The sequence below is a fragment of the Gopherus evgoodei genome, chromosome 22 (genome assembly GCF_007399415.2).
Source record: "Gopherus evgoodei ecotype Sinaloan lineage chromosome 22, rGopEvg1_v1.p, whole genome shotgun sequence".
In the NCBI taxonomy this organism is placed as follows: Eukaryota; Metazoa; Chordata; order Testudines; family Testudinidae; genus Gopherus; species Gopherus evgoodei.
In genome coordinates this window covers 2743298-2769948 of record NC_044343.1, presented here as the reverse complement: position 1 = coordinate 2769948, position 26651 = coordinate 2743298, and the positions used below count along the sequence as shown (strand labels likewise).

Genomic DNA, 26651 nt, shown 5'->3' with positions numbered 1-26651 from the left:
TTAGAGGTCAGATTAAACTTTATTAAAAATTCTTCTAATATAGAAAACGAGAGGAACCAAACGCAACAAACTATTGCCTAAAGTTACGTCTCTTTACATCAGTTACTGTATTTACAGTGTTAGACAGAAGTAGTAGTCCTGGTATTTAGGGAGAACTACAAACACAAACAATACATTGTACAGACCCAATCATTAACATTTCACTGCAGCAAATAATTTGAGAGACTTGCTCAGACAGACAGCAGAACAGTACAGACAAGTAATACTTCACTTTGTTGTTTTCACCAAAGGTTTTTCTGTACAGGCTGAAATACTGATTGGCTCCCCGCTCCACCCCTCTGCCACAAAAGAGCTTCCACAGTTGTGGCATGAGTGCCATATAGTATAAATGCTAATCAGGTTCATTTAGTGTGGTATGTAGTTTTGTCAGCACCCCTGTACATTAAAGCAAGATGGTATACTAATTAGAATTTCTGTCATAAAAGAAAAACAACTATCCATCCTCTGGGTAAATTGAAAAACTGAAATCAAAGAGGCAAAACAACAGAGTCCTGAACTGCATATGTCTATAGGTAGCATAACAACTCAAGGCTCTAACACTGTTGTAACATCAGGTATTTCTGAGTGCGCGTGCACGTGCACACCGGGGGAATAAAGTTCCTATATACTTTTTCAAGAAACAGTGAGCTAATTTAAATGGTCTTTCCCACATATGAAATGTATTAGCTGAAACCCCTCTGAAGTCTGTACTGCAGGAAATGAAAATATAATACGCAAACACTGTTTCAGATTGCATTGTCTATACATATTGAAGCTTTTACACTATCTACATGATGATTAAATGTTTCTGTATAAATTTTACTACTCATTTAAAATGCTAAAGAAACTGTACAGTTTTTTTTTTAAGAAATTCATAAAAACGACTGTATGTTTCATATAAAGAGAATTCAGGGACAGGAGTTTGAAGACTAGAAATATGTAGTGTTGATCAAATCAATTTAAAGTCGGATCAAGCATTTAACCAAAAAATATTTCTAAAATGTAAGTTTCTAGTTTTCTGTTCATCCTGACATACAGATGACCAAAGATATTATGCATTTTAAAATTAGGAAGAACTCAAGTTATGAGACCCCTATTTTAATCTGCGCTACATACAAAATGTATTGAAAAGCAAATATAACTATTAAATAAGTTAATACACAAGTATAGTCAAAAAGCATTGTACATTGTAGCAAATGTACATTGAGTTTCAGATATACAAAATTACCAGGTTAATTCAAATTTACACAGTTTGCAAAATTCTGCACACAGGAAGAGGGCAGGAGAAAGGGAAAGGAATTTGAATTCAAGTAGAGGGACCTATGGAGGGTGATACGTCAGTTGTCAACAGATGTGAACAAGCATGCCATTCTGTCCAGAGATTGGAAATGCAGCACCATACTCCTATGCAGAAGCAAGTGTTGGCTAGTCAGGTAACAGGTGGAATTCCCATTGTTATTTTCTATCACTTTACAACAAGCTCCTATAATTTCTACAGATAGAACAAAGCAATCCATATGTGCCAAGGTATTGCCAACAAGAAGCTAGAAAATCACCTCTGCAAACTGAAGAGCTGCACAGAGGATAATACACGGCCTCTTTATAACCCCTTAGCCTTGAAAACCACTTTCAAGACCTTGGGGCACAATAGCTTCCCCTGAAAGCCAGAAGGCAGTAATGCCACAGGAGGCAACGTACCTGTGTAGACTCAAGTGAACATGCCTGGCTTGTCTGGAGACCCTTCATGTGAACCATCCCTAATGGTTTTGTTTCCTCCCCTCCACATTGCTTCACAGAAGAGGCATTTGACTAACATTTATAATGGATTTCTTTCAGTTGAATGGGAACATGATAGGTGAATAAAGAGCTTAGGGTAGATGACAAGAGCCTAGAAGGCAGGAAAGGAACAGTGCTTGGATCATCTGAATAGGCCGATCTTTGAAGGGAATTATTGAAAAATATTTGTATTAATTTGAATATTACATTACAGAACAAGAACGTTCCCTATCAGTGAGAAACCAAGACAGACACACTCATCCCATTTTGTAAAGGCTCCATTCTTTAACACACATCCAAATGCAAAGTATAAACACTTCTAAACCAAGATTCTTTCACAGGATTTTCAACTGACCAGCACCCAGAACTGGGGGCATATTTTTAAGACAAGTCAGCAACCAGAAGTTGAGAATCATGAGGGTGGGGTGAGGTACTGACCACCACTGAGAATATGGCCACCTTCCATAAGTGTTTCAATAGGAGGTGGTGTCTGTTCAGCACTTTTGGAAATCTGGCCATAGATGTATGAGAAAGACTAATTGCTTCATGCCCCAGAGTAAAGAAGGGTCTGGATGGCACATGGAATGTGGCACCATTCACCTGAACATCACTGGTTGAAATCCAGACAAAGTGACTGCAGTGATAGCTGCTTGACTGCCAGTGTGAAAAGTCTATTGTGCCAGTACCCTTCCTAGTGGCAGATGTCCATACCACAGTCTGGCATCTTTACTGGTAGTCCCATCAGAGGCCAGCAACACAATCCACCTGTTGAGAACTGAGGCCACAATGGTACTGTGATGCAAGCTTGCAGTGCTGCTGCCAAAGCTGTCTTATGAAGAGAGAGGTTTTCTGTCCCCAGAGCTGTCAATCTGGGACCCTTCATGGGAATGCTGCACTGTCCTAAATGTCAGTGATATAATTCAAAGGAACTCCGCAAAGTATACTCTAGGTAGCTTTCCTCACGATCAACTGGCACAACCATTCTTGGGTACAAGACTGGCATTCCAGTCTGGGCAAAAAACATTCGCTGGAGATTGTGTTGATTTAAAAGAAGAGACACTATCACAAATGTTGTGGAACAGTTTCTATTTGTATAACTATGAGAAACAAGGGATGCGTATTTGCATAAAAAGAACACATAAAGTCCTGTCAGCTCACAAAAATGCTGTTATCGCCCGAGTTCTGGAAAAAAACTAAGTTTATGCTGCATCCATTACTGCTCTGCAGGCCTGAAATTGAAGTATCTCCCCCTATCAGTTTTGAAGATAACCATCTTCCCCCTACTGTGCATCCAATGAAGCCTAAAATTACCATGGCTTGCACAGCTCTGAGAACAAAGGTTAAACAGCTGCAGTACTGCAAGCAGAAGGATCACAAAACCCCACCGTTACATGGACAAAACAGATTTTTGTCCCATTTTAAAAAAAATACATAAATTACTCTATGGTCAAGTAGTAGACTGCTTTCTAGAAGGCAGGTAATATGCAATCAGGCAGATACCAGATTGCTAAATAGGAGAACCACCACCCCAAGAGACAAGTTTCAAATACACTCTGACCTTAAAATTGTCGAGTCTAGCAGGAAAGTTACCCCAAACATAAGATTAGCATTTCTTTAAAAAACGTACAGGTATTACTGGAGTACCAGCAGTACTCATTTGATTAGAAATCTTAAGTATTTTTCTTATGAAAAATGCAGAGTTAAATATGTTTCAAAAAGGGGAAACACATTTAACCCTGTCTGATGACATTTACACCATTCTGCACTGAACATGTTGGAATCCCCACTATAAGCTGTGGACACTGCTCCACAGAATTAACAGCTGCCAAACTCTACTCTGCAAAATGGAAATGACTTGAGTTGTGACCACATCTTTCCTATTTTGGTAGGCAGTTGGACAGCACACAGACAAACACAACAACTTCACAGCACCAGGGTTCCAAAATTTGAGGTACAAATCAAAAAAGTTGCCCAGCAGATGGAAAATCATTTGGAAATGCAAGGTTTCCCAGGTGCATGTGTTATTCTGTTGTAAGCCTCTTCTATACAAATATTCATGTCAGATTTGGGGAATGTTTACCCTAAACCACACACTTCATTTTGCTTCTCTCTTCAACAGTTTAACTAGTAAATGAGCTAATTTTTACCTTCATTATGGGATTCCAATACTTTTGGCATTCTCAAGCCCTTGATACAGAAGAAGAAAGGATGCCACTTCATGAGCCAACTTCTGAAGCTTGTTGTAACCTATGGCTAGTCATGATTCTATCCAATTATTCCCAGGGAGTGGAGAGCACAGAAAACAATAAAAGCAGACACGTGTCATTTCAGGTAGGGTTTAAATATTTAGATTATGATCACTGTTCCAATCTCAATACATTCTTCATTTTCTGGTATTGTCTTTTTAAAAAACAAACATCTAACCACTTTAAGGAACAAGTGTTCCTCTTGTCCAGAATTAAGGTTTAGACAAAGAGGAAAACAAGTTAAAACCAGATTGTGAGTATACACACAAACTAGCTGTATGTTCACACAGGCTACATAAAAGCTGCTTAAAATGCCCTTCCTGCTTTGTAAGTCTATGAAATGTACATTATGTGATTATCAATCCATTTCCTATGAGGCCCTTGCTAGAAGAGGAATTTGCTTTTTCTTCTTTGCAGAAAAGTTTTTGGGAAAACGTTCTGGTTTTTCCCTCTTTTTTTGGCTACATTTTTAAGCATTGTCCTGGTAGTTTCTCTTTCACAGGAGACTGGCCAGGCTGGTGGTGGGTCCATTCTGAGCCTGGAACTGTACAGGAGGCGGTCCATCTGTCCACTGAAAGACAACATACAATATGAAAAAACCTATATTCACTACATGGGAGGGGGGGAAAAATCACAGCAAGGTCAGAAATGAAGAGTTGGCCATATAATATTTACCACACTGAGATAATAAGAGTCAGGGCATCAAAATTAGTTGAGAACCAGAATGTTTGATTTTTATCAGCCAGGAGTCTGTTACTAGGAAACACCACAGAAACAAAATGCTGCTATTCAAACTGCCAGTCATTCCTGGGTTCAATTTAATTTCAGACATTGGTCTCTTACTTCATTTGACCTAGGACTGACAAGCTACTGAGTGAATGCATATCCTGTTCCTTCCCGTAAGAATGCGAAGGTCCAATCCTGAAACCACTCACACAAGTACAGATTTGATGGATAGGGCCCCAAGCTGAGTCTGTCTGTACAAGTCCATTAAAATGTTCAATCTACAATTCAATTCAATAAAGGCCTGTTCCTCACCCATCTTAATACATTTGGGTGTTTTACATTTTACAAAAAGTCTGCTGAGACAGAAAACTAATTTTTGTAATATACATTTTTCCAATCCACACTATCTAGCCTATGCAATCAGAACATGGATTATGAAAAGCTCAGCAATGCAGGTTGACATCAAACTGAAGTCATTAGCACAGCACTATCACTGAAATCTGTCCTCTGGGATTGCAGGTTTTATACACATGCTCCTAGAAATCACACAATTGCTGTGGGCATCTTTGTAAACAAGAGGTTATATCTCAAGCATTCCCACCCCTGGGAAATCTCTAGAGGGACCTACTGCAGACAAAGCAATTAAATGATTTCTTTCCATTCTCCCCCTCATTTGGTCCCCAGAAAGTTAAGACGTTTAAATTATTAATAATTAAAAAAGATGGATTGACTTCTTTACCTCTTCAAAACAATTTCAGTGTCAGAACATTTTGACACTGATACAGTCAAAGTTAGGGAGTCAGAGGTTAAGGTAATTCTCTGGATTCCAAATTCAGACAATGTATTTAGTTCTGTTAGAAGTGAATCTAAGTGGCTTCAGAAGATTAGCACATTCAAAGGGATAAAAACAGTTTATGGCAATGTCTGTATAGATACAAAATGTGAAATTAAACCAAAACCTAGACTGGCTACCCAAAGACATTTCTATTTAGGCACAGAAAATCTAAACATGGCAGAAATGTCAACAGTAGTGGATATTTCTTGCAATGTACAAGACAATATCACTCTCAGATTGAAGATCTGGGTGCACTACCATAACCTAACAACATATCCAGAACATAAGTGGTTTCTTGCTTTTGAAAGCAAGAACTGTAAGTAAAATGAACCAGCTGATGGGTTACAAAAACTACTTTGCTCATCATGCAATAAATAATGTGACACTCAGAGAAAAATACACTTGAGAAATAAAGACATCACCAACCTAACAGCCTGTACAAAAGTTAACTCATTAATTTGATCTCCATTTCTCTTTTCTGTAATCAGTCCATTATAAATATGAGGAAGCAGCCTGAAGTTTGACAACTTACTGAGATACTTGTGTGTTGGGGAAAAGGGTGGCAGATGAGAGAAGAGATCAGTGTGTGGCTTTACACACACCGCACTGTGAAAGATGAAGACTACTTACCGTAATTAGGTTGTGTTCTGGAAGACTACAAGCTTCAATATGATCCTGAAGAAGCTGCTGTGAAAAGTTCTGATGCATCTGTGCAGCCTCATGAGCATCCATTGCGTTTCCACAGGCTTTGTTCAGATCTGAAACAGAAAAAAGTGGAGTGTGTCACATTTTTGTACTAAGAGAAAGATTAAATGGCTGACAGTTCGGGCAGATGGCATTTTTAATTGCTTAAGAATGCCCCTTTTTATTGGCTGGAGGAAGAGATTACTTGTGTAGCCCCATGTGCAACTTCCTTCCCGTCTCTGACTTTATATAAAAAATAAGTCATTTTCAAGGGACACTGAATTCAAAGTTTTTTAAATTGATTATCTCCCCCCAAAAGAGTCTGCCCTTTAAATAGTATGCTTGGATACTTTTATAACAACTCCTCAGAGAAGTTTAAAGGTGTTTCTGCTACACTGGGGATGTTTATAAAGTTATTTTCAGCAAAGGAGAACAATGAAAATAATGACACAGAGTTAGTCTACACTAGAAATACTACAGTGGCACCACTATGGCAGCACTGCCTTAGCACTTCAGTGTTCACACTGGGAAGGGTTCTCCTGTCAGCACAGGTGAACACCTCCCTGAGAGGCAGTAGCTAGGTTGAAAAAAGAATTCTTTGTTTACCAAGCACTGCTTACACTGGAGATTAGATCAACTTAACTATTTCACTCAGGGGTATGGATTTTTCATACCTCTGAGTGATGTAGCTGGGTGGACCTAACTGTTAGTGTAGACCAGGCCAAAGCCTGGAATTTTCAAAGGGACCCAGGGGAATTAGGCTCTTAAATTCTACCACCATTCAGTGGGAGTTTGACACTTAACTCCCAAGGCTTCCAGCCTAAGTACTGCGTACTGCACAAAGTAAAACTGAAAAGATAGAAAACACTCCCCCTTTCAATCCTGGTAACACTAGGTGATACCTGCAGCGATAACCGGTAGATCGTTCAGACGGAAAGGTGAGTTTGAAACCGATGGCCCTTTATAACAAACATTTACTTTTCTTATAGTCTACAACTCACTCTAAAGCACTCTGTAATAACGACCATGACAAGATGTTCTCCAAGTGCTTTTACTCTGCTACTTAACGGAAAGGCAAGATCAGACAGAATTGGACCAAAACGGCCAAAAGTTACATTTGGTGCTAACTTCTACCCTCATAGGGTACTCCCTCCCAGTGTCTTCAGTAGGAATTGCACACTTGCATCTGAGGGCAGATTAATCTTAGATATTGTATAAAATAAAAAATATTTAACAAAATATGCCTAAAATACTTGATGCTATTACACCAGCCACATCTCACATTCTCCACTATTGCACTGTTCTATTCTGCACAATGAGAGGGCAGGAGAAAGTTTCACTTTTGCTCAACGGTCTGTTATCTTTCCCTGTTTCAAAACCTATTTGTGTTCCTCTCAACATTTATTCTCTTTTTATTTTCAACCTCTATGGACAAATACACCAGTAGTTCCACAGGGACCAGTAAGTTTTACTTGAACAGTAAACACTTGTTTGTTGTCAACCTTTGACAGTGTGTCTAGTTTACAGTGCCACCTATTGGGAAGGAAGTGTGTGACTGCATGTCTTGGTAATTACAAGGAATTATATTCACCTGACTGGAGTGCTGATTTTAATAGAAGTTGAGTTATAATTTGCTATTACAAAACCTAAATTTTGTGGAGCTTTAGAACTGCACTGTTTTAATTCACGACAGGCTGAAACTTGGCATCAGTCTCACCCTATGTAATGTTTGCTCATTTAAACTAGTCCATCCCTTTTTAGTTCGGATTTGTGCCAAAAGAGCCTCACAACACAATTCTTGCTCTCACATTATGAAGCAGTCTGGTGGGGGACAGTAGCACTTTGCATACAGGAGTCACAGTGCCTAGTGCCCCTTCTAGTAGCTTTGTCTCTCTCTGCATTTGTCATTAACCTCTTTTTGGCACTGCTTGGGGAAAGCAGTCATAGCTGCCTTCTCTTCACATCCCAGGCATTACCACTTTGGATTCTGCCTTTCCCAAGATCAGTTTCTGCCAAAGATGCTTGCCAGTCTCTCCCTCAGCCCCAAACAGCATACACAGTCCATTTGATTTTGCAGGCTACTCTCATATTAGGTGACTGAAAAACTTTGTTCCAACACTAAATCTCTGTTTATACAGAAAATTCTTATCACTATGACACTCTTAAGCAGGATGGAAGTTGGTGCACACACAGAATGAGTTCTCAGTGTAGTGTTTCAATAGGTAGTTTCAGCTAAACCATATTCCACCTCCAAAGTTAAAATACAGCTGAAGTTAACTGAATCTGTGTTCACAAGAGAAAAATGTAAGTTTTCAAATACAAACTGAAGACAGAAGGAGAATCCGTGAGGCCCAGAAATACAACACGACTGTTCCCAATGCAAGGAACTGCAGTGAAGAAGGCTCTCACCCCACAGGTAACATCGTGAAAAGTGATGAAGAGAAGGCCCATGCTAGACAAGCAGAGGAAGTAGGAAGAGGTGCAGAAAAAGGTCAAAGGTAGGCAGGAGCAGTGCAGTGTTAGTAGTAGTGTGAAGTTTCAAAATGCTCTGCAGAGCAAAGTGAAGGGACAGCTCTTAAGGGTGCCAATCTGCCCTTAATACATCCATTTTGCCAGGGTACTCTCAGTGACTAGTAGCCAAGTGCTTTTTCACCAGCAATTCTAGGATGTGAACACGGAGGAATTTATGAAGTAAAGTTGCATTTTTTTGTGGTCCAAAAGGGAAACCTGGGCTAAACAGGCAGCTATCATTATGCATAGATATCTTCAGTTAAGCAAAAAGACGAATGTTTATATCTTCTATTATCATAAACCTGAAGCAGTGTTATCCTGCAGTGAATATGATACTTATTAGAAATCAAGCTCTCCCTTAGACATCTTAATTCTTAAAAAATATATATTTTACCAGGATGACAGCGCCAAGATAAAGAGCCTCTGTGTGGTGTATTTTGCCATCATTCTGATTTGACTCTTAAATATTTTGTCACATTCTAGTGTACTAACCCAGGGCTGTTTTTTCAGTATAAGCAATTCCACAAACTGTCCATGTGTAAGCTCTGTCATCCCCCATTACTGAAGAGCTTTAATCTATTTCAAGGTGACTGCCATTTCCTTGAAAGAAACTTTATGAAAGACCTGTAACCACATACAAGGACTGCAAAAAGAGGAAAATCTTAATCCAGGTGACTAGTGACTGAAAAAATGCTATCATCACATGGCTGCCTGTTTGGCAATCTATTCACAGTAAATTAGTGGGTCACAGGCTAGTTACTAATGGACAAGTATCCACATCAAGAAACAAGTGGACCTCTTCAAGGCAGTCCCAGCAGGTAATAGCCATTGAGACAGAGTCCCCCTTTCCACTCGAGCTCTATCCAAGGCCTGAATAAGGCACACTGATGGGACAGCATGGGGGAAGCTTATATTGCACCCGGACTGTGGATAAATTGAGGGTATCAACACACCTCGCACAAGAGCGACACTCACATACAAATTAAAAAAGTATTTCAATTGCACAGAAGACATTTGTAACCAAAGCAGCAGGAAAGCACGAGAATGTAAGTCTGGCCTTTCTTTCCTGCAGAGCTTAATGTGCAGCACAGTTTTTGTAGTAACACGGCTATTTATATTAAATTGAAGCTGCAGGGTAAGTCAACTGTGGCGTTAACACTGTCTGCCAAGAAACTAGTCAACATTTGTACAAAGCATCCTGGGTCTTGTGGGAGTCAAATTAAATGATATTTATGTATGATGTGGTATAACAGTCTCCCCTGCCCTATTTATGAACGCTCTGACAGCAGCAGAAACTATGAAGTGAAACAATCAATGCTTGCAGTATCCAGGATACGGTGAAGCACAGAGAATAATGTTGAAAAAGGGATAGTCTGTGAGAGAATCAACTACATACACGGAGAAAACATCCTTTAGAATCTTGCCTATTCATTCACCCTCGCAGCAGGCTAACCTCCCTTTATAGTCAAAAATTAGATCAACCTCTCTCTGGATTAATTTAACGCTGCTCTTGGGCTAGCCACATGGGATTGCTAGAAAGCAATACAAGATTCTCTCCCACCCCTTTTGCAAGATGTTCATGAAGAGATACTATGAACTGCAGGCATTAGTGATTCTACTGCTGTAGCAAAACATGCAGGGATGACCTCGGCATCCAAAAAAATCTGGGGCTGGTGTCAAGGTTAAAGATTCAGTAGGCTCCCAGAACAGCCAGTAGCATTCATATGGTATTTGCGTGGTGGTCAAGTGGGAAAACAAAATGTAAACCCCATCTCTCCCTCCTGGTTTAATTTACTTTCCTTTCTTTCACCTTGCACCCTAATGCTGAACTAGAAAAGGTGATACTAAGATTTGAAACTACCACTTCTGCTATCAGGGACTGAAAAGCCGGTCAAACATTTCCCCCCTCTTTTTCAGACTGTGCTGCACCAGCTCATAACTGTCCCTACTGTCAGCCAATGTATCCTGATCTTTTTCTCTTCTGGGAACTGCACCTCTTTAGTGACTAACAGATGAAGTTATTTCTGGGCAAATAAGATCAGCAACAAGTGGGAACAGTTGGGAGCTAGTGCAATAGTCTGAAAAAGTGGGAGAAAAGTTTCTTAAAAATTACAGGCTTCCAATGATACCCCAAAGACCAAGATTTAAAAAGTGACTAGTGATTTTGGGTGCCCACCTGGAGACACTATGTGGGGCTGATTTTCAGAGGATGGTTCTCAGAACTTTCTGAAAAAGTCAATCCCCTTTAAGGTGGCAAGTTAGACATTCAAAATCAACCTGTCCCTTTAGAAAATCTTGGCCAAGATCATTCTACTCAAAATCAGGGCATCAAGTGCGCATAGCTGCAAAGGAGAGGCTACATTAGCATATGCGAGTTGCTGCACAGCAAGACTGATAGTCAGGATTTTTGAAATTCAGGTGACTGACCACCAGCTTCTCCTGCAGAGCTTCTCTGGAAGAAGCACCTGATTTTCACACACTTTAAATATGAGTATATCTGGTCAGAAAATTAACATTTCTTATCTTCGACACACACACACTCCTAAAAAAACTGAGTACATAAGATGTTTATGCCACTAGCTTCTTGGTAAGCATTAGAACCGAAAAGCATGGTCTTTCCCTTCTCCCCAATCCTGAGAACTCAACTTGCTACGTGTCTTGTATACAAATATTTAGTCAAAGCGTCGCTCCTATCTTACCTCGCAGCAGAGCTGAAGACCATAGTTGCACAGACATGTCTGGGATCTTGCTAGCAAGTTGCATGGCTGGTACCACCATGTTATTACTTTCCTAGTCAAGAATGCATATTAAGGTCAAACACTCATTGTAGCCACAGATATTTTTAAGATATAAATTTTATGGGACATTTTTCTAACACAAAAGTGTCACAATGGCATGCTCACAGCCCCCCAGCTCTTCCCCCCTCACCTGAAGCTATCTACCGCCAGATAGAATATCTAGTTAACTCTTAACCCAACACTGTTCTCGTGTATTAGTTAAGATCTACTAAGGGCAATTTTCACCTATGCAGTAACATGACAGTCAGTGTCTCTCCTGGGCTATTAGAACCAATCTCATGTGAGATTATAATTCCTCTATATAACTCCAGTTTTGTTATTTCATCAGTTACTGGATCTGCTGCAGGAAACTAAATCCAAGCACCAGATATCAGGCTTTATTCAGAAGAGAGTACAGACACCTGAACACACAGTCTATACATTATGTGTATGACAGATTGACAGAGTACATATAGGAAGTTCAGAATTAAAGTTTACTGCTCCCTACTGCATAAGAAAAGCAAAGGAGGACAGAGATGGCAGATGTAAAGAAGGGCTACACTATACAAGGGGCCAATTAAGACAAGTAACTTTAAAGCAAGTGACCTATTAAGGATTTTGTTTCAGTATATGGATCGCCAATAATTACAAAAATTAAGTTATTGCTGAAATTGAAACAACTTTGATAACCACAGAATGGCTGCCATATGTTCCAATCCAAGAAGTGGCTGTGTTTCTAAGGTTGGACGGTAACCCCTAAAATATAGTCTAAAGTTGTCTAGGATCTTTCAACACAATAGGAATTAGAGTGCACATCAGGGAAAACATGCTGTGGCACGCATCAGCTTGCCACAGCATGAGGATTAAAAAAGGATCTGAATTCAGAATCCTTTCCAAAACAATCTAGTTTAAACCATTTCTCCTCTACTTTGATCCTCTTTTCAAGTGATTTTAAACATTACAAAAATACAATCTTCTGAAATAGATTGCAAATGTCACTGCTTTGTCAATGTACCATTAAACATGCAAATCACAAACTGAAAAGTCAATACGCTGCCCACTTTAGGTAGGATACTGCTAAGTATGGAACTCTTAAAACAGATTAGTTTTACAAAACCCACTGATTTTTTTTAGCAAACGGCAAGTAAAACAAGGGTCTCAGTAGTAATACTAAAGACTGTAAAGGCTTACCCTGTGATTCCCTAACACATAGAATATATGACCCAGGAGTACAAGAGAACATGCTGTTAATCGGTTCAAGTCTTCTGCATTTGACATTTTCAGTGTCTCTCGCAAAAAACGCCTACAAAAACACAACAAAAATAAAACAAACATTCTATAAAACATTCTCCTTTCCTTCTAATATGTAACAAACATGTCATAACCATAATCCAGAACTGAAAGACTAACTGTGGAAGTCAAGAGGCAAATACTGGGACTCGGGAGACCTAAGATCTACTCCCAGCTCTGCCACTGGCTGGTTGCAACACCTGGGGCATGTCACTTCCCCTCTGTGTGCCTCAGTTTCCCTATCTGTAAAACAGGGATTACAATACAGACATTTGTAAAGCACTTTTGAGATCTACCAATGAAGAGTGCTAGATATTGTCATTACTAGGAATTCAAAGCTGTAGAGAATTAAATCTAAAGGGGAATTTCCCTAAACTGTTTGTCAGTCCTATTTAGACAACCAGCAAGTATTAAATCAGCCTGGCCAAATTCAAGGGAAGGATTCTGGTAGGCCTGGAAGAGGTCTCATTTTTCCCTTTCGCTCACCCCTTCCAAATAGCACTGATTTTGCACTCACTTTGCTTCATTGTATCTTCCTTGGAAGAAGGAGAACAGTCCTCGGATGTAGAAAGCAGCTGCTCGGAGACAGTGAGAGCTGGGGAAAAAGCAATAAACTTAAATCCAGGAGTTTCACAATCATTAGATGCGTGATACAGAATACATTCTAGGAATTTATTTTCCAACATTTCATAATCAAAGTATAGTTCTTTGTGCCAATGATTGAAAAAACTGTAAGCAGCCCTTCCTTGACATCACTTGCTTTTCATGCTATGCTTTTTTTTATTTTAAGAATTTTACAAGGCAAAAGCGCTCTTGCAAAAACAGCATTTAGAAGATATCCAGAATCCTTACCTTACAGGGAAGTTGTGGTCTGGATTTATCCTTTCCAATAAACTGTAAAGCTGTAGTCAAGAAACAGAAATGGAAAAAAATTGTTTAACAAATATTAGCTTACAGTATGGGATATACAAGTTTTAATGGGAGCAGTACATAAAGCAGAATGCCACAAGTTATATAAAAAACACAGCAAGCATTTGCTGTTACTGGCTAGAACACAGGATGGAACATTCCAACATTGGAAGGGTACCATCAGCTCAATATTGGCCCTAAAAATCAGGTTTATAAAGAACAATTTTCTCTTTTTTTTTTTTTTTTTTTTTTTTTAGACTCTGTAAGTGTTAGCATGAAACTTCAAATTTAACTGGAAAGACTTTTAATGGAAACATATGACTAGAGTGCTAGAAATCCAAAAGCTGAATCATCTTGCTAACTAACAAGAACCAGAACCTGACACTAGCCAAAAATTAAGGTGACTAATTTTCATTCTCCAAGCTTCCCTTTTTAACATGCTTCATGCTTTTGCTTGTTCAAATTGACAACGTACCATTTGTCCACATAACATTTGAAAGAAGTTTCTGAAAAGTAGCTAAAGAACCCAATCGTAAGTGCTAGAGAGAATACACAAATGCTGCTGTACAAATGATAAATACTTGACAGTTGATGTAAACTTCTTTGGAAAGAGAGTTGGTTCATCAGTCCTCTGTGGGTAACAATTAACACCTGCAAATGTCCATTTCCAAACACTTGGCCATCATTTAATTAATTCTCATTAAACTCCATGTAATGAAGATATTGCTCTTAGATACAGATGGAAACTGAAATGGACAAATTAGTGATTGGCTCAAGATCACAGAGGGAGTCAGTGACAGGCCTGAGATTAGGACTCAAGTTCCTGACTCCCACTGCTGTGCTCAGACATCTAAATCACCTCTCTGTAGGATCCAAAATGCTTGTTTCCTTTAATAGTCTGTACTGGGCCAACTCATACCCCCAAGCCCCTGTAAGTATTATTATTAATAAATGACACTACTTTGATCAGATGGGTGGTTGCCCAACAAAGCACTTGTGGCAAAGCACACCAAGAATGAATAATCAAAAGTGCTGTCCTAAAATTTTTTCCTCTTGAAACATGCACCCTGTAAAGCCACAGAACAGAAGCAGCCAGACACATACCTCTTGATGTCTGTTGCCCTCCCTGATGTACACACTGGCCAGGTTTGTCACAATAAATGCCCACAATTCCTGATGTGTGGTGAGCTAAATAGAAGAATACAAAACACAAACTAAAACCGGAAATAGCTGCAGTGGTATTAGTTACTAAGCAACATGTTTAAAGCCCTTACAAGACAAAGATATAGCCCAGCCTAGAAGATCCAAGCCATCTAGACACTCAAAAGTGCACTCATACATAGAACTCATTTCTGAGGAGGTAATAAATGTTAAAACCAACAGCAGTCTGTAAAAGTCTCTAAGGCAAAATTCATGACAGGCAGCATTTAAACAACACATTCCTGTGATGAGGCTTTTTTGTTTTGCTGTTTCATCTTAGTTTCTCTTACATCTCTTCATATTAAAGTGCTCTCAGTTTGGGTAAGACAGAACTGCTAGGCCAGCCCTTTGAGCACAGTGTCCTCTGATACTGCCACATTCTAGTAAAGAGAGATTGTTGTGAGCCCAGTGATAACATTAAAGCACTCCGGCTCTGCCCCCCCCCAACCTTAATCCTCCCCCTCTCAACAGGAATAGCAGAATGATCCATTCAGATGTTTCACTGAGTAAGATAGCTTTGCCTTACCCAAGGAGATGTAAAGCAATACCCATGGCTGCTTCTAAAAGGTTACTTAGACCCTAGAGAAATTGAAGGTAAGTATTCTGTGCCCACCTCTACATTTAATAGAGCTACAGCAAGTAGTTTTAGCATTAAATCTTACCCGCAATGCTGTTGTAAACTGTGCTTCTGCATTGTCCATGCAATTAACAGAAATGCAGTAAAGCCCCTGTAAAAGAAAGTGTGTTTTAGACTATGCATTCTAGTAACTGTAGCAAAATTGCAATTCTGCAAGTAAAGGAGATGGTCGCAAGTTTGATCCACGAAATCCTGACATTATGAGTCATTAACAGGAAAACAATTTAATGTGTTATGCCAGACACCACCAAGCCTCAGTTTTGTTTGGTTCACTTGAAAAGATCAAGTAATTCCTGTACTGCCAACTTCTCATCACATTATTGTAAAGTTCATTTCTTCTTAGAATCTATTTGTTTCATATAACATTAAAAATACAAATTCTACATACAATGAATCATCTGATGCTTATTCTGTTACCAAAATGGATTCCCTACAGCATACAATATACCTTGTGGATGTTCACTTGCAAAGCTCTCATACTTAAATGTGATGTATTTTTAAAGGAGAAGAGTTTAAATAGTTAACAGTTCTATGGCTATTACAAAATGCTTGGTGTTTGCTTAAAAGACAGATTAAGGCAATTCACAAAATTTCTAGACAATGAATAAATGATCTTGCTTGGTGCAAGTCTAAAAAACTGGCTGAGGTTTGCATCACTACAACAGTTATCTGTAACAATTAAGGAGGAACTCTAGGTATGGTGCCATGTATAGGCCAAAATTCAAGAGTAATAGTGTGTACTCACTAGGAGAGTATGTAGCTGCGCAGCATGATTAGAAAACAGTCTGGGAGATTGCTGGCAGAGTTGACAGACTTGTGAGATCTGTTAGAAAAAAATATTTTAAAAGATTAAACCAATTATTTCTTTATTACATCTAGGCTGAGCCTGCCCCCACTTCCCAACTGCCTGAACTGTAAGAGCCATTCAGCTTATTGCTGTGCTTTGCTCAAAATTAAGTTAAGCTCTGCCTTGCACCTTTGAAGCAGAGACCAGACACGCTGTAAGCTAAGCCTTATATACAGTGTGTATACGCTCTTCCACATACTAGGATATGTGCACCAGTTAGTTTTCAGAATTATTTGCTTTATGGTAGATTCTATCATGTGCTGGGCACTATCCACCCACATGAAGTCATGGGTCCTGTCCTGAAGAGCTCACAATCCAAGACAACATGCAGCAGGAAAAAGATGGAAGAGAGGCACAAATATTCAAAGGGTTTAAAAAAACAAAAACAAAACACCCATGAACTATCACCAATTACTCCTTTATTTAGGCACTATTACCTGGCTAATTTCTTCTAAGCACTGTGGTAGGCAGTGTGAAACGATTTGAAAGGTCAGTGGACCAATTCAGAAAGCATGTTTCATAAATAAGGGATGGAATGGAAGACAATGCAGACATTTGGGAGAGGACTGGGCAAAAGGGAAGCTGAGACCAGTATTATCATCAGCTGGGAGAAGGAGGTGGTGACATAATAAGATAAAGAAAAGTAGGGAAGGGCTGGGAAAGCCAGTGTAATATGCCTGAGCTTGAGTCACACAGAGAATGGGAAACTGGAGGAAGGATTCAAAAGGGGATGACATGATCAGAGGAACAAACAAGGAAAATTAATCTTCAACTGCATTTTTTTATGAACTAACAGAATGGAGAGGAGAGCCTGGATGACAGTTTTAGCTGTATGGATAGAAAGAAACAGCTGGATCTTATTATATGCACAGGCTGAAGTGCACCATGGTCGACACTATGTGGAAGTAAGCGAAAGAAGAGTTGAAGATAACTCTAGTTATGGGTTTGAGTTAAGAGTGACAGAAAAGAGGATGAGGGAAAAGTATCTGGAACTCAGTTCTGGCCATTAGCAAGCTATACTATTTTAAAACCCTGTGAGTAAAATCTCTGAATGGATGGGAGCTTAATTTCAAGGCTTAAGAACCTTGTCGTCTTAAGGATTCCCAGACACTGCTATGCATGTTAGTAGTTACACTGAGACTACTGCGATTCCAGTGAGAGTCTGAACATGTTATTTGGAAATTAAATTTCCATATCTTTAAACTAATGTTTATTGCAATGATTCATGAATATTCAAAAGATTAAACAAGCATGGAAATACAGTTTTACCTCCTGCAGTGCTGTAGCTTTGTGCCCCGTGACAAGCCGACACATGATAATATGTTCCAACAAAATAACTTGGAAAGATGACAAAATAGGACTGCAGTCCAACACTAAGAGGGAAGCAAGTGTAGTTCAGGAAATAAACTTATATAGCACTATAACATCCTAATCCCACAGCCTAGGCCTCATATAACTACTACAAAGCTAGCTTCCCTCATGCCAACAGTTCAACATAACTTCAGCACAAAGACTTCTGAGCAGAAGTCTGTATGAACTATGTGGCACTGGATAAGCCAGTTTGCTCCGACCTACTGTTTCAGTTGCCACTGGGGAAGTGAGCCTATTTTTAAAAGGAGAATTGTCCCTTCATCAGGGAAGAATGGCAATCCAAGGTTCACTTAGCTGAACCCCTGGGGATCATGACTTTGCTTCCAATAAGTGAGATCTTGAATAGTCCAGAGTTTTGGATAGCCAAGATTCCACAAAGCAGTTTAAAAACTGCAAGGAACTGATAAATTAATCTTTTTGTACTCCCATAACTCAGAGGCTAACCAGTAGGGGGGAGGGATAGCTCAGTGGTTTGAGCATTGGCCTGCTAAACCCAGGGTTGTGAGTTCAATCCTTGAGGGGGCCACTTAGGGATCTGGGGCACAAATCAGTACTTGGTCCTGCTAGTGAAGGCAGGGGGCTGGACTCGATGACCTTTCAAGGTCCCTTCCAGTTCTACGAGATAAAATAATTGGAGATATACCCTTTTTTTTTTTTTTAAATATGTAGGGAAAAGAATTCCTGTTCTGGACTCAGATCTTAAGAAACCAACTTTCAGACCAGAGCAAAATTCTTACAGCTAAGCAGTAAATCCTCATACATAAGCTTATGAAAGTAACCCTGAACAGATCAATAGCATTAGAGGTGCCTGTTCTTGGAGGCAGACAACATGTTTTGGTATTTTTATTTTAGCACCAGATAAAGGCACCTTGCAACTCATCAAAAGTTTTAACCTCCATACTTACTTTTTAGCTTTTCTAGCTGCATGAGTGCTTTGTCTGTGTACTTTTGTGCCTTCTCCAGATATCCTGCTTGCATGGAATGCATCACCGTCACCTGCCACAGAACATAAGAAAGAGGCTCTGAAAGTCTAACGCCACACTCCAGAACTGAAGTCAAAACAATTTAAAACATCAAACTGAAATCTAGTCTAGTTAAGTATTTTCAGGCACATGGAGTCATATCTCCTTGCTTTGTTTAAAAAAATAAGCTTCTGCCACTGTCAGTCATGAAGAACCAACAAAGCTCTAGGAGAATGAACTGGATTCTACTTGGCTCATGTAAGGATGTCATTGTTAACTAAGTTTCATTTTCAGGGCTTCTTGTACAACCCCTTTAAATGCTGCCGTGACTGAAGGGAATAAAAAGCTGCACAGGTGTCACAGACCAGAATCTGAAGCTAATGGTAGAAGTACAACAAAGCAACAGAGAGTCTGAAAAACCTTTACTACTGCTGATTATGGACAAGCTAGAAAAAACAGCGCAACTTTCAGATCCCAGGTTTAGTTGGCAGGGATGATCGATCTGGAAATTAACACAATGATCATGATGCCATCTTTACAAAGTCAATTTCTAGAGCAAAACTCCATAGATTATTAAACTTCCACGTAAATTTACTGCTCTTCCAAGATAGTCTCCCACAATATAGGACATCCACTGATATTTAAAAGACCTTGATTGCCAACTGCAGCTTACCACGTGGTGACTTGGACCACTAGGAACTAAATTTGAGAGTACCAGATTCATGCTTACTTGTGACAACTCTGGTTTCTAGAAGCAAAAGGCTATTGCATTAAAAAACACTATTTAAAACACACTACAACAAGGTGCAGAATGGCAAACTCTCCTAGCCAGTTCTTTCAGACCATGTTTGCCATCTGTTGGTTGTTTTAAGCCATGTAAGTCACCATACTCTGACCTCAGTAAGTTTGAACTTACAGGATGAACTGCATCTTTTTGATCCCTGTGGAGAGCAAGGATCAAGCATTAGATTAGAAGAACTATATACATGTGGGAGGGCAGAAGTAAAAACTCTTTGCTCTGTACTGTGCATTCAGTCCATACATAACAATGGCAAAATCTACAACCATTTAAAGAATTAAAGTGCTTGTACACTGGATTATACTCTGGATACAAGGTTCATCCTTGCATGAAATGAGCACATTTATCCCACACCTCATCAGTTAACAATGGCCACCTAAGTAAAACAAAGCTTCTCACCAGGTAGACCAGCACACACATATGCTCCTTCGGCAGCCAGTGAAAGAGATCTGCTGGGTTGCTGGGTAGAATTTCGTCGTCATGAAGAGTCGATATGGTCTGAATGCACTGCTGCAGCTGCTTCAGACATGGTTTCACACTTTTCACCTGTGAAAGTTGATTCATATGAGTCACAGGTCATGCCATCTGGGACAACACCTGAATATGTATATAGTTCAGTAAAGATGCCAACCAGTTAACAGTCCTTGCCTTAAAGAGTTTAGTCTACTTTAAAGGCATAAGATGATGCAGTAATTTCACAAGACACCATAGCTTTTGGACAGGAATCTTTTCCTGATTCCCAAACATGTAACTTTGCGGAATTATCACATACCTGCCCAGCATCCAGGTAATGAGTCACCTGCAGCACCAAGAAGAATACTCGCAATGATTCTTTCTGGATGGGATTTCCTTGCCAGTTTTCAACTATCTGTCCGCACAAAGTAAGGAGTGGGTGCACTTCCTGCAGTTTCCGTTCCATTAGAAGAAGCTGTAAGAAAAGCATTACGTGTATAAACAGTGCAGAAGAAACAGCTTAAATGCTCAGTGAAGCTGAGTCGAAGCTGTTGAGTGCTCTTCCCTTTTGAATGTTGAGTGTGATTTATTTAAGTCCCTAAATGTAGATTTAAGACGTTAACTTTAAAGGCACCCTTTGTTAGAAAAGAATTTGTCATTATATGTTACTGGGCCTTTTATCTTGCATCACAAAAGGGCTTCTTCGCAGATTATAATCAACTTCGCTAATCTGAGATATGCCTGCCTAACGGTGCTTGATTTCTTCATGAAATTACTTGTGTGTTATGTGTATTATACTTGTGTATTCTGAGCAAGCAAGACATTGAACTACATAAAAATCCTGCAAGCCAAAGGGCAGATTTCAGCTGCATTTCAAACATCACGCTTGTTTATGGAAATGAAGCAGAATATGCTTAGCACAAGGAAGGCACACAACACACATTCAAACCAGACAATTTCAAGACCAGTAGCCTTATTCTGTTCCTATAAAGTATATGAACTGAAGTAATAGTATTAACTTATTTGTTACACTTAAATATATCCAACTTACCATCCCTTTACTTAGCAGAAACAGTGCCCTGAAATAAAACAAAACCGTGTCACAGCTCTAAGAAGGTACAACACTGAACAAGATATACTCATGAGAGAAAACTCAGGGTAAGAGAATGCCGCAGATCCTTTCAGCACAGACTATACCATGCCAGAGGAAACAAGCTATTGGTATAAGCATCACATTTATAATGCTCAGACTGCCTGGGACTTTGGGTCAAAAGTCTAGTACAGATGTCGGCAACCTTTCAGAAGTGGTGCGCCGAGTCTTCATTTATTCACTCTAATTTAAGGTTTCACGTGCCAGTAATACATTTTAATGTTTTCTGAAGGCCTCTTTCTATAAGTCTATAATATATGACTAAACTATTGTTGTATGGAAAGTAAATAAGGTTTTTCAAATGTTTAAGAAGCTCCATTTAAAATTAAATTAAAATGCAGAGCCCTCAGGACCGGTGCCCAGGACCTGGGCAGTGAGAGTGCCACTGAAAATCAGCTCACGTGCTGCCTTTGGCACGCGTGCCATAGGTTGTCTACCCTTGGTCTAGTAGAACCAACTCAGCCCTTCACCCTTTCATGGTAAATGAAGTCCATGCAATCTATCACGTGAAGGCCTTTGAAATGAGATCTTACTAAAAGAGGTCTTGCCGGCTCTGCAAGGCCATCCATTCCATGGTCCTATTTATCAGAGCACAGGTGTCCTTGGTCAAATTTTGCCCTCCCTCATCACTGTGCAGCATGCTGTGTCACTGGCTGGGTGTGGCCACCCCAGTAGTGGCAGCACAGACTTTAGAGTACCTTTGACGTAAAAGACACAACATAAAGTAAATTATAAGACAATATGTGGGGTGGAAAAAGAGGGTTTAATCAAACTTTTGCTGTTTATCAACCAAACCACAGAAAACACCCATTGTCCTCCATCTCTGGGGCTCTACTCAAAGCAGAAATAAGGGTCCTGCCAGAGCTAGAAGAGGAAGGCAAGTGTAAAGTTGGAAAAAGGAGTCCAAATCACAGTGCCAGGGAATTAAAGAGTCCGAGGCTTTAGGTCTGTATCTAGGCCTTGAAAGGTCCCAATCTGCAGGGGAGCCAAAGACTAAAGCCTACATGTTGGGAAGATTTGAGTAGATGAGGAAGGCAAACAAAGTTCTGTTTAAGACTAAGGCTCTCCAGAGCTTTGGTGCAGAGTGCTGGTGTTTGTTTTCTGCTAAAAGGAGCCTTGGATAGGCAAGAGACTCAGATTTGAGAGAGAGAATACATGATAAGTACTGGTTTGATTATGATGGATTTACAGAAGCTCATTTGCAACCAGTGTCTCTATGTAAATCAGAATAAATTAGAAGAGGTAAGTGAAGGAAACATACCTGGTATATTCTGATCCTACTACCCGAGCATATTCTGCTCCAACTCCTAGAAGGTCACATGCAGATACCAAATCTTTTTCAAGTGTGTGAAGTTGCTGAAGGAAAAAAAAAAAAGTTAGTTTTCAAGCTAGCATTTTTAATGACTCAAACTTCCAGTTATGGGTTTGTTTTCTCTCTTTTTGCTCTAGGTACATACTCGTTACAATAATTGCATCAAACTTTAATTTCATAACAAAGTATCCAACTGCTTAATAGGAGTTCTTTACATGTCACCTGAACACAACAGGTGTTTTGTTTCAGGTTTCAGGAAACTTTTCCTATTCCTCTTCTGAAAAAAGTCTTCAACATTTCAGAGAAAATCCCCTTCAAACCATTTTTTTACACTTATCCAAGTTACCATAAAGTAGAGATGGTTTATTCTACATACAGCCTAATCTAAACTTAACGTACAGTCAATAGCAGTGGTTCCTCTGGCAGGGAATGCACTATCATAAAGTCATTGAGCACCACCTGATATTCAATGCTCCAGGCCAGGGAAGAAGAGTGGGGTAGGTTTTTTTGTGATGCATCCTTAGTTTTTGAAATTGGAATTTTCCCAATCTCCAGCCAGAAAGCCAATTCATCTCAGTGAAATGTATAACAGAATAAATAATTCAGGCCTTTTGATCAGAAAGAAGCTAGAAAGAAACATGCCCCAATACCGGCAATATATTTGGGGGTTGTAAGAAGAATCCTTCACAGAAGCACAGAATGTAACTGGAGGTTAAGCTTCCTATAAGTACACATACAACTCACTGATAGCTAAACATTTGTCCCTGAATTGACAGAAGTGCAAGGCTCTCAAAATCTCAACTCAAATTACACAGATGAGTCATTTTCAAGGAGATAAGTTGTTGCTATTTGCTTGAGCCTACACAGAACGAGGAAGAAGAAGAGTAAAGGTGAATGTTAACACATCCTTCAAGAAAATAGTTTGGCAAGCTCCCTTTGAAAGTGCCTCTAAAGTGCCTGCTTCTTGCTTGCATATATATACCTGCCCCTGGAGATTTCCACTACGTGCATCCGACGAAGTGGGTATTCACCCACGAAAGCTCATGCTCCAAAACATCTGTTAGTCTATAAGGTGCCACAGGACTCTTTGCTGCTTCTAAAGAGCAATTCCCTCAATTCTTATCAAACAGCCTTCACTGTATTCTGCATATCTAACAGGCTGCTGAGAAAAGGCACATCTTGGAAGAGATATTGCTGAACAGTGCTCTCTTGACTGTACAGTCCAGCAGAGAGAATGACCTGCCTCTCTCACTGCTTAGTTAGCCTGTAAACTCTTTGGATGATATGATGTGCTCCTAATCTTAACAGGCTGGGATACCCTATAGATAGGTTAAGAAGTATTCTCTGAACACATGGACAACAAAAGTAAGGACAAGATGTCAAGCACACCTAATTCCAAGATTATTCTCAGATGATGCCTAAAAACCAGTACTGTGTTAAACGTTCAACCAAAGCCATGCCTAAGAACATTTACAAAACAGGGACAATAACATTTCTGATGTTGACCTGAAGCCTTCATAGTAACTCCACTTTCTAACCCAGTTCTGCTGTGGATGTTACGGGAAGTGGAAAACAGTGGAACCCAGACTTCTATCACACCATCCTCAGGTAGGAAACTCACTATTCTATCCAGTTAGGCTTTATGGGGAGGTTTCTATTTTATGTACGTTTTGAAGGGGATTCTTCTACCTTTTCTCAGGATTCTGTGTCCCGGCTAGAATCCTGAGGATCCCACCCTCCCTTCTCTGCCAGCCACATCATCACTTATGCAGGCAAGGAGGCCTCTATTAGACTCCATTTGAAGTCTATCGCAATAGTACAACATGAAGCATACTCGATAATTCAGTCTATCCACTAGTCCCAGCCACTGGATCAAGAGACAGACACTGCAGACACCGCAAGGCATGGGTAATACAGAAGTATTCTCTCCTCTTTGCAAAAATCTAGAAATTTACAAGCGCATTATGCTTTCTTCCTGCCATGTTCATAGTCCTTTTATGCAGCTTTATAAGTCACCTGAATAATACTTACGGCAAGCTGAAAAAGTAGTCTACAGTGCCAGTATGGAGTCTGCTGTGAAATCTGGATGGCTTTACGCAACAAAGGTTTTGCGGCATCAACTGAATTCTGAAATAAAAATATGTACGTTAAATTCAACAGTAAAACAAACCTATACAAGGAATCTTCAGCATTAAAAGCAGTGAGATTTAATGAAAAAAATTCTGGTTAGATCTTGATTTAAAAGTCTTAAAGCAAGAAAACAAAAAAAATTGAAAACAAACTGACATGAACAATCAAATTTGTAGTCCTCTAAAGATGTGCTGAACAATATTAGTAAATAAATCCATCTGCACACTCACATCAAACTCTTCATACATGCACAAAAATGCATACAAGAGAACACAAATGGGCTTGCTTGAAAAAACTGAAGACCCCTTTTAAAAGCCTTTTAGTAAATCTAATCCAAAATATTCAAGGCACATAACAAAAGTATCTCAGGCAACTCCAAAAAAGTTAGCCTGTCTTTTCCTCCATGACTAATGGAATAAATAAGGATAGTAAACTCATTTTATCACAGAACTTAATTGTAACAGTAATTGCAACCAGCATAATGTGATATATTGAAACACCTCAGAACTTCCATATTACTTCACTATAAATTAAGCTTCCTTGCAACAGAGATCACCCATACTCAGGAATATGTTGTAACTGATGTGTGCTCATATGGTGGTTCTACATAAAAAAAAATACGTAAATTTTCAAAAACCCTTCATCCCCTTGACAGAGCATTTATGATCAGCAAAGTAGCATACTTTTTAGGAGCAGCCTCAATACACTTACCTCTTGACAGTACAGTTCAGACAGAAGGCTTGCTGCTTCAAATTTAACATCTTCAAACTGTGGAATCTTGCAGCATCAGAGTTAAGCAAATAATAAACTTTACTACAATAAGTATTAATCCACCAAGCAATGCTCAATATGCCAAGTCAAAGCTAAAAAAATTGAAGAAAGAAGCCCCATGTCTGGAAATTGGGAGAGAACTACCGACAAAATAACAAAACAGATTCACTCTGGCCAGTTATGTTTGCTGAAATATTTCACATTAAATCCAGACTATAAAAGTGTTCAAGTTGTACTGTCAGATGGTAAGGAAAGGATACTTGTTGTGATATCAACCACTGAAGGAGAAGACAGATTACAGTAGTTATTGCACAGTCAACAATACTAAGGGGTTAATTTAAGAAACTGCCCCACGGCCACCCATTCTCTCCCTCTACAATTTCTCTGGTAAATAGAACGTGGCTTGTGGGCCTCAATCAAGGAGTCAGCACGGTCTCCCTCCATGGCATGAAACCTTTCACTCTGCCCACCCAAAAAATCTCCACACCAGCCTGCCCCCCTGCTCAGTGGGCACCAAGTCACGAGCTGGCTGGGGCAGAGACGGGGAGAGCAGCCTGACTCCCATTCAGGGAGCTGGTCACCAGGGCAGGGCGAGCTGTGGTGGTGAGCGGCGGGCAGCCTCCACCCGTGAGCACCCTGCAGGACCCCACTCTCCTGCCCCAGCCCCCACTCGCTCACTGCCCCTCTGGCGCCGCTCCCGCCGCCGCTCACCGCCTTCTCCAGGTGCCCGCGGGCCTGGTCCCCGTTGCGGGTGTGGTGGTAGAGCACGGAGCCCAGCTGCAGGTGGGTGCGGGCCTCCATGCGGGCCGGCGGCTTGCGGGGCAGCACGGCCTGCAGGCAGTGCACGCACAGCCGCACCTTGGGCGGGCTCGAGGTGCGGAAGTGCTCGGCCAGGCCCAGCAGCGCCAGGTACCACGACTCGCCCCCGCCTCCGGGCCCGGCCCCGCCGCCCGAGCCCGCCCCGGCCCCAGCGCCAGCGCCGCCCCCGCCGGCCTCCCCGGAGCCCGAGCCCGCCGCGCCCCCCGCCGCCTGCTGCGGCGGCGCCTGCTGCTGCTGCTGAGGGGCCGCCCCGGCCGCCGAGCCCGAACCACCCCCAGCTACCGCCGCCATCTCAGGGCCGCCGCCGCCACAACGCGGGGGCGGGAGCGGCTGCCCGCGCAAGGGCGCATGGGAGATGGAGTCGCTAGCCTGCCTCACAAACCAGGGCGGCCCCGGCGCGCATAGGT

At 40.5% G+C, this 26651-nt stretch overlaps 1 protein-coding gene across 1 annotated transcript; it reads right to left on the bottom strand.

The window, feature by feature from the left end:
* Positions 1 to 26535, bottom strand: MAU2 (MAU2 sister chromatid cohesion factor). The gene is made up of 19 exons (XM_030540784.1): positions 26137 to 26535; positions 25686 to 25703; positions 25366 to 25431; positions 24556 to 24651; positions 22474 to 22568; positions 21114 to 21141; positions 20382 to 20537; positions 20009 to 20155; positions 18754 to 18844; positions 17747 to 17850; positions 16376 to 16453; positions 15656 to 15721; positions 14898 to 14981; positions 13737 to 13786; positions 13402 to 13479; positions 12786 to 12897; positions 11517 to 11607; positions 6253 to 6380; positions 1 to 4632 (listed from the first exon to the last, which is right to left on the bottom strand). The coding sequence occupies exons 1-19, from the start codon at positions 26533 to 26535 to the stop codon at positions 4558 to 4560; spliced, it is 1962 nt and encodes a 653-aa protein (XP_030396644.1). The 3' UTR covers positions 1 to 4557.
* Positions 26536 to 26651: the final 116 nt, after the last annotated feature.